This window comes from Alligator mississippiensis, chromosome 5 (genome assembly GCF_030867095.1).
Source record: "Alligator mississippiensis isolate rAllMis1 chromosome 5, rAllMis1, whole genome shotgun sequence".
Taxonomy (NCBI): Eukaryota; Metazoa; Chordata; order Crocodylia; family Alligatoridae; genus Alligator; species Alligator mississippiensis.
In genome coordinates, this window is record NC_081828.1 from 16,385,018 (window position 1) to 16,396,177 (window position 11,160).

Here is an 11,160-nt window from a genome sequence, read left to right on the forward strand (position 1 = left end):
ACTGAGCAGCAGCTGCAGTGTCCCAATGTGAGGAGGTATATGCCCAACCCCATGTAACCCTTCCTGCTGTTTGGCATCTCCCCTCCTGGCTCCTTCTCCTGTCCAGTGCCTACCACCTTCCCTCTCCCTTCCTCTCCACCCAAAGCACCAAAAATTGTAATAGAAATTCTGTCCTTGTCAGAATAGTTACAGGTTTCTCCACCAAAAATTTAAGGTCCAACAAAAAACTTATTCCTAATCTGCTTCTTAGTACTGTGCTGAGCAGGCACATGCTTACAGTTAAACACATGCTTAAGTATTCTCATTTTGGCACAATATGGGAGTTTTTAAAGACAAATTTATATTTGGAGCCAAGCCTAGATTAACAGTATCAAACTGATCCTCTGTCTGCTTACAGATATAGAACAATTATGTCTCAGCTCATCAGGAGGCAAAGGAAACAAAAAAATGAAAGTTTGCTCAATATGAGCAAAGAGAAACAGGACAACTATCAACTCTGGCAAGCAACAGGTAAAGACTCAGTACCCCAAAATGGAGCATTTCCATTGTGCCCATTTAAGGCTTGATTCTCCCCTTACATCCAGCAAAGTAAATTTGGTATAAATCCACTGTAACTTAAAATAGCATGAGTCTTTAATTGGACCTGTATAGAGTATGTGCACTCTGAAACCATAGTGCTGTTTCCACCAAGGACAAAAGTCCAATAGATGTTGTGGCAGAAACTTTGGTGTGTCACTATAAATCCATGAGACAGTCTCCAGCATTGTAGTATAATTGCATTTTCCATAGTTAGAGAGAATCTGCCTCAAATTGTTCAATGCATCAGGTCCCTGCTGACCAAAAAGTCTGTAGATTTGATTCTGCTTACCAAACTTTATGAAAAGCGGGAGTAACATCACTGAGGTAGCAATGCTTCACCAGAATAAAGTGGTGGAAATGAGAGAATATGCCCTAGCTTTCTAGGGCCAGGGATAAGATAAAGCCAGGTATTTGCCAGTATGTTTTAAAAAAGAAATACAGGTGCAGCCTCTTGACAATACGTTCAAGGAGGGCTGAAGCGCAGTTGCAACATCTTGGTTTCAGATATTCACCCCTGCATGGGAGCACATTTAAAGGCTTACCAGAGTTTGTGAGATTTCCATGTAGTCATGTTCAGGATGATGTTTCTAATGTCTTCTGCGTTGACCCTCCACACTGTTTTGCAGGCTAACACCTATGCCTGCACAACACACCCCTGTGAGGTAGACAGGTGGTAGGCAGAAATAATATCTTACTAGGTTTGTTTTGGTTTTGAGTGACCCATTGTCTAGAAAAATATTATTACAGATTTTAAAATTACAGCTTTTCTTATCCTGAATGTAAAACTTGAAGAGAAACGAAACTCAAGTTGGGCTCTCTTAAGAGAGAAATTCTACTCTCACTGCCTAGGCCATGGCTGGGCATTCTTCCCAGATGCTGCAACTGAGCTGATCCATATCTGCTGCTCTGTGTAGCTGCGGCAGATCAGTAAGCCTCACCCAGACTGCTGCTTGCTGTTCCCCAGAGAGAGAGAACAAGTCTCCATGTGAGATCTCATGTAGATGACCACCTGGAGACTGCATACCCAGTATGGAGAGGGGCAGGTTAGAGGGTTAACAATAATAGAAGCTGTGTATTGGAACAACAAAGCTGGGTACTGAATTCTGGTTACACAGTGCTTTTTATCTCACAAGTGCATTTTTCCTTACCAACTAAATAGATTTCTTACCAAATCTACATGTGGGAAAGAAATAGGGGTCATACAACAGTAAATGGTTTTATTTTTAAATTAAGAGCAAAATGTTTACCTGTGCAAAAAAGGATTAATCACTGTTTCTCTATTAAAAAGGTCTAAACACCATGTTTTGTATGTGTTGTAAGTATCCTTCCCAAGAGCTTGTGTGCAGAACTTGATCTGTACCAGAAGTGGTTGGAAATATTGTAGTATCCAAAGTACGTTCTATCACAAACTAGCTGCAAATTAAGTAGAAAAAAATTAAAATAGCACTACCTTTCTCAACAAATCTGCTTCCTGTTTGTCTTAAAAGCATGTATAGCTGCTTTCCTGACAAGGACAAACATTAATGCCATTAATGCTGCATGGCTATAGAGCTATGAGAGAGCAGCTAGGAGTCCTGCTCATACATTTTTTAATGTTGGTAGTAGAGCAAATGGCAGAAAGTTTTAATATTGGTAGTAGAGCAAACCAGAACAGAATGTTGTCTAGTCACAGTCTGAGTCCCACAGCAAGATGAGCAGCAGCTCCATTTGACAAATTGAATTTAGTTGGATGGGCAACCAGTGCAGGTGGTACAAAGATGCATGGTATATATAATGTATCACATGGTTTTGTATCTGGTCACTTAAATGTTGCTACATATACACAGTCTCTTTATAGCCCTGAGAAATAAGTTTCCAAAAATTTCTGCAAATTAAAAATGGAAAAGAAAAAGTTCTTGTAATTGTTCTGGAAAACTTGCTTCCACGTAGCTGTTTTATCTCCTTATGAACCTTTTTCTCTTTCAAACCACAGATATGCTAGATCCAATACCAAAAAGTCAAGCTACAGGTAGAGAGAGACCCATTGCCCAGGAAAAAGAGCCGTGGGAAGAGGAAGTGGACAATCTAGTAGCCTGGACTAACACTCTCTCCACCAAAGGATTAGAGGACTAAACTACAAGATCTCATATACAAACCAGAAACTTTTATTTTGATAGGTGGTTAAAAACAAATACATTTACGTCAGTCCTATGGGGAAAATCCTAGACCTATCACTCAGCCCTTTTTCAGGCAAAACTCCTGTGAGCTTTAGGTGAGCAAAGGTGAGTAAAACATGCAGAAGGATATTTTTCACATCTGTGCACACTCAGTTCCTTCACCCATTCTCCTTTGTCTTCAGTGGGTTTGCAAAACTCTGATTGGTGTCTCAGGTGCTACTACACAAGATGGAAAAGATGTGCTAGCCTCTGCAGGACTTAGACCAGAAAACAACAACAAAAAAACCCGACTGGATTAGTTGCTATAGATAACTGGTGACCCTGGATGCACACAGGGCTTGCTTATACTGCTGCAGCAGCCAGATCCAGGGAGGATGGCACTGAGCACTCCCCATCCACCCAAGTGCAGGCATATGCTGCCCTGACTTGTCTGTGGGGCTGTGGGAACTATTGCAACTATAAATATTCTAATAGTTGCGCAATGTATAAGGGAAACCATAGATCTGAGGATTGCACTGAGGAATACAAATATTCAGTGTAGGAATCAGTTAGAAAACTCAGCTGTATGAATACCGTTTGAGAATATGTGTCTAATCCTGATACTTAAAGATGGGAAAGATCCACCAGTATCAGAATGTCATATCCATCACACTTAAAACATAGTTGCCCACTAGAATGTACGATAGCTGTTGAACCTACATCACTATGTATCTACATAGGAGGTAGCATGAACTGAAAGCAAGAAATGGGTGCCAGGATCATAGGAAAACCCAAGTAAAATATCTGTTCCACCACAAGCAGAGTCTGAGACTCTCTCTGTAAACTGTAGCTGTGAGAATAAATACATCGGTGATTGAAAGACGTTTGAGTTACTGGGATGATAGGTAAATACCTAAGTACCTAACAGTGCACTGAACCTGGGGTCAGTTGAGCTGGGGTTGATTCCTGGCTCTCCACTGACATACACTATGGCCTTGGACAAGCCACTTCATCTCCCATAAACTTTGTTTCTTCTTCCACCCATTGCCTCTCTAGTCTATGAATATTATAAGTTATTTAGATCAGGGCCCATCTCTCATAATGGGTTTGTACAATACTTAGCCTAGCCCAGTAGTATTCTGGACTCTATACATACCAAAGATACAAATGGTGTCTCTATAAAAGCGCAGGCATAAAAGTTAAGACAATTCTTTCTTGGACAAAACAAGATCTTTGGAACTCTTCAGTGACTTCTTTCAATTATGGTTTTTTCTCAGCAATTTGAAACATTAATTTAACTGCCTACTGGGGGCTTTTTTCCTTTGTACATTTTATAACCTCTACTTCGGCACAGTGAGTTCTGAGATCAACCTCTTTGAACAAGGAACACATCTACGACTGTGCCAGGGAAAGAACAAACTTTCAAGTTGCACAGAGCTTTGAATGCACATCTGGGATAATTTATAACTACTTGTAAAAAATATATCAATATTTCCACAAGCAGAGGGGAAAGGACAAGTAGCAGGCCAGGACAAGGATTAGTTCTGTCATATGTACATTTGAGGTGAAAGAAGCTTACCGTTGGTCCTAGCCCTGACAACATTCTTCAGTAAACTGTTCACAGCCCTAAAAGGCACAGGGCTAATGCACTCTGAAAAGCTGTAGCTTATATTTCAGCCTCTGAATGCGGATACTATCACATCAACATATGTGGAAAATTATTTCCAGCTCTGGATGCCTCCTGTAATTTTCAGTACAAATGGGGCTCCAGTGTTTCAGCATATATGGCTTTGCACTGCAATTTGGAGAAGTCACTTAAATGTAACACTTCTTTATGGGTTCCTTTTTGTGACCTATTCTTCATATGACACGCTGCAGGAAGAACAGAACCCGGTGAATGTGGGTAGGATAGAGACATAATGGGATATACTAGCTAGTGATGCATAGAGGGAGAAGCTTGCTGATTCACATTTATCTAATCCAGGTGGAAAAACAATCAACTAAAAATATTTTGGAACTGATTCTGGCGCATATATTTTGGTTTTGCAGCAGTATAATTTTTTATATCATGAGAATGTCTTCAAATTGGCTTCAGTTTTCATACAATCAGAATCAGGCTCCCTAGCTTTCTTTTTTTAAAGCACAACGACCTCTAGATGGCACTATATTACTGTGGATGCAGACACTATTGTATTCCCCCAATCAAGGGAAATCTGCCCCGGCTATTTTTAGTGACTTCTCTGCTGGAAGCCAGCTGCCAAAAGTATGTTTCTGCTTTAAATTGTTTATAACAGATCCTTAGCTTTTTATTAAAGACAGCATATTCTTTTGTGTGGGAAGATGTTTAATGTAGCATGGTACAACATCTCTTCAAGTGACTGTCTTCCGAAATTTTATTATGGCAAGTGCCAGAAGTTGATTGTGTGCACATCACTTGTTTTTTTTAATGTTCTCTTTCTTTTAATTAATTTTTACTCTGTAAGAACACAGAGTCCCAGAACAGTGGAAAAAGTGATGCATCAAGGTAGTACCATCTTTTCATGCATCCTATGTGCAAACAATTAAAAAATGCAAGGGAAGGAAGCAGATGCAAGAATGATGAGTCCTGTACAAAAATATTGCATGAAAATTCATGACTTCTGCAAACACACTGAAGGGAACATTAATAGAATAATAAAAGTATATTTACTAGTAGTGAATATACCTGTGGCACTGCCATGGCATAGAATTTGTTTGCTAATCAGCACAGTCACAAACCAGGAATCATATACTGTCTTCAGTATAAATCATATTGATGTCAATGGCACTTGTCCATGTCTGGCTGTGAGCAGTATTCCCTCCGGCTTTCTATAGACTATAATGGCCTTCATTGTGAATAATCCTATTGAAGTTAGTGGAGCCACCTGTGGAGTAAGAAGAGGCTGTCTGAAAGTGCTCTGCAGCATTACTTCATATTAAGGGTATGTTGAAAACCATATACGTTGAGCAAATGCTAGAAGATATTTTAATAAATTGGTGGAGTCAAACAGGTCAACGGATAGTTCATATCCACAGATGGTATTTTCCACTGATACATTTATACAACCATGGACGCAATGCTTGCAACTGTAACGTGCTTGTAAAAGTGTTGACCCTTTTAAATACCTGCACTTGCACTAGCATTAAAGGAAAGTGACCTGTATCACAATCTTGCTCTATGCTAGTCTGAATTTAACGTTAAGCCTTAGATCACAGGGAAGTTATGAAACTGATGAAAATCCTGCTTTCTAAAAACCAGAAATTACTGAAGGGCCCCCCTCCTGTTTTCCTTTTCACCAGTGGTGTCCTGTGGCTTATCATCTAACAAGCAGGTGGATCAAAGATACCTAGTGAGAAACAACATATAACTGGTTGTAGTAAAGGGTGAGAAAATAAAAGTTGAATGCTCTCTTTTATCTTGCGTCCGGTATAGAATATGTTAATAATTTAGAACATCCTAGGACAAGAAGATAGCACTTAAAAGCATAGTGAAATAACAGGAGAGAGGCCTGGAAATGCTGTTTATAACCCAGCCAAATCAAACCAATCTCTCGTTTGGAGGCAAATGAAACACAGGTGTGATCAGATTTTTAATTAGGTCAATGCTAACAACAAAGTGCCCCACATGGGCTGAAAGGTTAAACAAAAGTTCTACAAGCAGATGGTCGGACTCTTTGTTGTGCTCTAGTTCTGGTGTGAGCTGGTCCTAAAGGCTTCGTGGCTTGGCGCAAAAGGATTAACCCAGTGTAGGGAGGATCTCCTGGCAATATAATAATTCCTATGTGAGCCCCTCCTTCCCAGCTGTCTGTGTGCAGGGCTACACCCTGGCATGCAATTGCAATGAGCTGGGCGTCTCTTGGCCCCGACAATCTTCAGCAAATGTATCAGGGCTTTAGCTGTGCCAGCAGCTGGCATAAATCAGGGCAGATTTCAGTCAGGGTCTGTATTATCTTTTCATTCCTATAGACGTTACACCTTCCCCTTCTCTTACCCATGTCCAAACCTGGGGTCTTGGGGACTGATCCAGCAAGGGAAAGGGGTACATCCTTGGTAAAGAGCAGCTCTAGCAGAGGCAGGGGATGCTCCTGGAAACTTCTATATAAGCACAAGGCTTCCATATGGGTCTCTCAGTCTTGGGGACAGAGGAGTACATTATTGTGATTCTAGGCACTGCATTTCCTTCCTGGAAATTGCTAACCCTGTTCCCCAGACAAGGACATAACAAATCCACATGGGTATCCTTAAAGAGAGAGAGATTTGCTGCAAAACCCCTCCTCTAGGCTATATTTAGCATCCTGAAATATATGATTAGCTGTTCTTGATCACAAATAGTACTCCCTTCAACAGACATGCATCTGCAGTAAAATTACTAAACGGAGTGTAAAAAAGTCATAGGCAGATGGACCTTGCACGTCCAAGTCTTTGAAAGCTTGTCCAGCTCTTATCCTATTTCTGTTGTGCTGTTGTGCTTTCCAAGTATCTGTGGCACAAGGGCAGCTGTCCATTAAAGAGGCAGACATCAATTGTTAAGTTACATTAGATTCCCAGGAAAATGCACGTCAGTGCCATTCAAGTCACATTAATTTATCATGATTAATCGTGCAAGGAATATCGAATGAATAATTGATTAACGTCTTATTACTGCAATAGCTGTCTGTCATTATTATGCCTGGTGATTTGTGATTATCGTTAGTCCCGTCAGTTTCTGTGCTACAACTCTGTGACGACCTATGATCTCCACGCCATGATTTGTAGATGTCACTTTCCCTGCTCTGATGGTCCAGTGACTGGGCCTTAATTGTAAAGTGTAGGCTAGATAAAGATTAAACATAACCAAGCTCCTGGTTTGGGGTTGGTTTTTACCCCCTCTTCCTTAGGAGCATTTAGCCACATCGTCAGAGATGGAAGGTATAAGCATTCCCAGAAACTTAAGCAAGAAGAAAGAAGCAAAGCTTCCAAAGAGGGTTATTAATCCAACCATCTAAGTAGGGCAGCTGCTAGGGGCTTCATATGAAGACTGTGGGGTACTGGCTTTTGCTGTGCTAGTTTGAGACTGTACCATGAGTAAAATTTGCAGAGCAGGCCTTTGTCAGGCATTCCCGTACTACACATGTAGCAGTTTTATCTTGCACCTACATGTACGTTCCTCTCACTTGTTCAGTCACCTTCTTTTAAACTGGGAATAGTTGCTTTATATCAGAATTGCATAAAAAGAGGCCTTAATTCCTACTCCTTCTGCACACATGCTGCTCATTCAGAACAAGCAGAGGGAGGCTGTGCCCTTGCTTCAAGGAGCTCAGCTCTACATTCGGCCAAGGACATCAGCAAAAGCTTAGCCCATGCACATGCTTATGGCTGATTGTTAGTTAATGTTAGCATAAATAACCTATTTCTGATGTTACTGGTCAACTGTACTGTCTACCACCAACTTTCTCCTGATTATTTTCAATCTTTTTTCATGATGTTTCAGAGCTAGCTTTATTTCTGACATTCTAGCAAGTCACTGGTGTGAGGAATATAATGTACTGAGAAGGTGTGACTAATTGCGATGGCAGGCCAGGCTTGGTGGACTCGCTGCACAGAAAATTAAAAAGCTGATCCGACAGTGCCGTGGAATGCCAGATAGGCAGCGGCAAAAGAGAAGGAGGTATATACCAACTGGGAGACGACCAGACTTTGGGGACCATACCCAGATCCCTTCCGGACAACCACTGACTTAAATTGTTAATTATACCAGTGTACACCTCTCCAAAGAAGCCTGGCTGCATTTGTGATTGATTAGAGAAATAAGAAGAAAAATACATGAACTTCTGATCCTTGGGGCAGGTGTCCTTTCCCTGTTTCAAAATGGATTCATTATCATTCTTACCCCCTCTTCTAAACTAGTTCTAAACCTAAAACTGTGATTTTTGCAGTGTCCTCAAACTAAGATGACAGCTGTAATTTCCAATAATAATCTTTGCTAGGACTTTCTCAGGAGGTTTCTAAGTACTTTACAATGGAAAGTGTCATTTTAAAGATGGAGAAATTGTAGCCAAGAGAAGTGAAGAAATGTCCTCAATGTCACAGAGAAAGTTTGTGACAGTCAGATACAATCTGTCTTCTGGGTCCTAGACCAGTGTCCTGCTCATGGGATGATGCCACTCATACAGTTAATCAAATTCAGCTGTCAGATGAATCATCAGTATAAAACCAAAATCACCCACTGAAGTTATAATTAAAAAATATATATATATCTGAATAGGCAATGGCAATGAATAAGGAACTCTGGTCCAGAAAAGAGCCATCCGTATGATCAGAGACTTGCATGGCAAGCCACGTGAGGAAAGGCTGAGGGACTTGGGTCTCTTCAGCCTAAAAAAGAGAAGGCTGATTGGGACTTGGTAGCAGTTTACCGCTATATCAGGGGAATACATCAAGGGCTCAGCGAACAACTGTTCACCAGGGCACTCTTGGGGAAAACCAAGAGTAATGGCCACAAACTCCTGGAAGACTGTTTCAGGCTCAGCATTAGGAAAACCTTCTTCACAGTCAGGGTGTCCAGACTATGGAATAAACTCCCTGCAGAGGTGATGGCAGTCACCTACCCTGGAAATCTTCAAGAGGAGACTGGACGGTCACCTCGCTGGGGTTACCTGACCCCGGTTGTCTTTCCTGCCTAGTGCAGGGAGACTGGACCCGATGATCTTGCGAGGTGACTTTCAGCCTTTTACAATCCACGAATCTATGGTGGAATTTGACTCGATGAATCTCAAGTAACAATGATAGTTAAAGTACAGACTGATTAGGCAGCAATCCTGTCAGTGGCGACACGTAGAGTGTGCATGGGGGTGCATGTGCACCTCCTGAGAGCGCTGGTGCACCCCCTGACAGCTGCACTTGCCACTTAGATGACAGGCAGGAGGGGCAGGCGGAAGTGCTGGTGCCCCCCCTGCAAACGTTGGGTGGGGAGGGGCCAGGTGAAGCGGCCGCACTCCCAGGTGGTGCACAAGCACTGGCCAGGGAGCAGGGCCTCCAGCAGAAGTGGCCATGGCCACTTCCGGAAGTCCCACAGTTGATTTTTGGTGTGCGAGATTGGCCGTGGGGAGTTGCTGACTGGTTGCTAGGGGGGCCATGTGCCCTCCCTGACTTAAGAGGCACCAGTCACCCATGAATCCTGTCTTACATAAGGAACAATAACTGTTCTTCTGCTAGAAATACACCTACTACTTCAGTTAAACATATTATTGCTAATGGAGATTTATTTGATATTTGCCAGGACACTGAAACAGCACTGCTCTAGGGCAGGGGTAGGCAACCCCTGGCACAGGTGCCAAAGCATGGCACACATGCATGACAACCCCTGGCACACTAACATCTTATGAGTAAAGGTTGCAGGTGTTTTTGGCACTCTGCCCAAAAACATTGCTGACTTCTGATCTAGGGTTTACTTAAGATTATCTTTTAACCTCACTTAGTGCACACTTTAAACACTGCTGCTGTGGGCAGGATCCTGTTTTAGCTATAGTGGCTCAACAGACCAATGGTTATTTACATTGGCCTCATAATACAAAAGACATCTTTTGTATACTAAAGATACTATGAGCAGAGTATCTTAATATAAAGCCTCCCATGCTCAAAAATGTCAGTGAAATCAATTGTGAAAGTTCTCTTGGCTTCTGTGAGAGTAAGACACCTAGCAAATGCAATGCCGGGAGCCTCTTTGGCTGCTATGGCATAGTAAAGAAAGATCTTGCCTAACTCTCAGAAGAGCATTAGGAAAGTGGACCAGCTGCTATGCCTTCCAGTACACTGCATCCCTCCAGGAAGTGCATGCAGCTTTCTGGTTAGGAGCTGTGACCCGCTGGCCAGAATACATGTTGCACTCAGCAGCCTGGACTGCTGGGAGCACATTGTTCTCCTCTGCAGAGCTGCAGCTGAGCTCAACAGGCAGCGTTTCCCCTTATCAGGCCTCAGCCACTCTTGGATTATTCCCTCGGCTGACAGAACAGAAATCCACTCCCTCTCTCCCATGACAACTCCTACCGCAAGAGCAGGATCGGGCCCTACTACTCTCCGTTTCAATTCACTTGCACTCAGAGCGCCTTTCATCCAGCGTGGGAGGACCAGGGCACCATATTCCCTGTTCCCAGAGACAGCCTACAACCAAGAGACAAAGGAAAAGCAAGAATGGGGAAGGAAGGAAAAGGCAACATGAGACGTTTCTGTGCCACTGCTTAAAAATGTGATTCAAAAGGCAATTAAACCCAGCTGCTTGCTCTGAAGAGTCACAGCAGGGAGGAGGCTAGTGTGAAGAAGGAGGGAGCTGCTGGTCAGATAGGTGCTCAGGTGACCTCTGCCAAGGTTGTTATTAAATGATTAACTTTTCACAAGGGGAAGAAGGGGTGCGCTGCAGCTAAAAAGCCTGGGGGATAAGCTGAACTGAACC

The 11,160-nt window shown here is 42.4% G+C and overlaps 1 protein-coding gene across 4 annotated transcripts in view; it reads left to right on the forward strand.

Annotated features, from left to right (window-relative positions):
* UBE2U (ubiquitin conjugating enzyme E2 U) overlaps positions 1-6,148 on the forward strand; it is a 28,539-nt gene extending 22,391 nt beyond the window's left edge. For all 4 annotated transcript variants that reach the window (XM_019489170.2, XM_014593888.3, XM_019489171.2 and 1 more), the window contains 2 exons: positions 398-510; positions 2,552-6,148. In XM_019489170.2, the coding sequence (XP_019344715.2) occupies positions 398-510; positions 2,552-2,691 (253 nt within the window). In that variant the 3' untranslated portion in view covers positions 2,692-6,148. The remainder of the gene's footprint in view (positions 1-397; positions 511-2,551) is intronic.
* Positions 6,149-11,160: the final 5,012 nt, after the last annotated feature.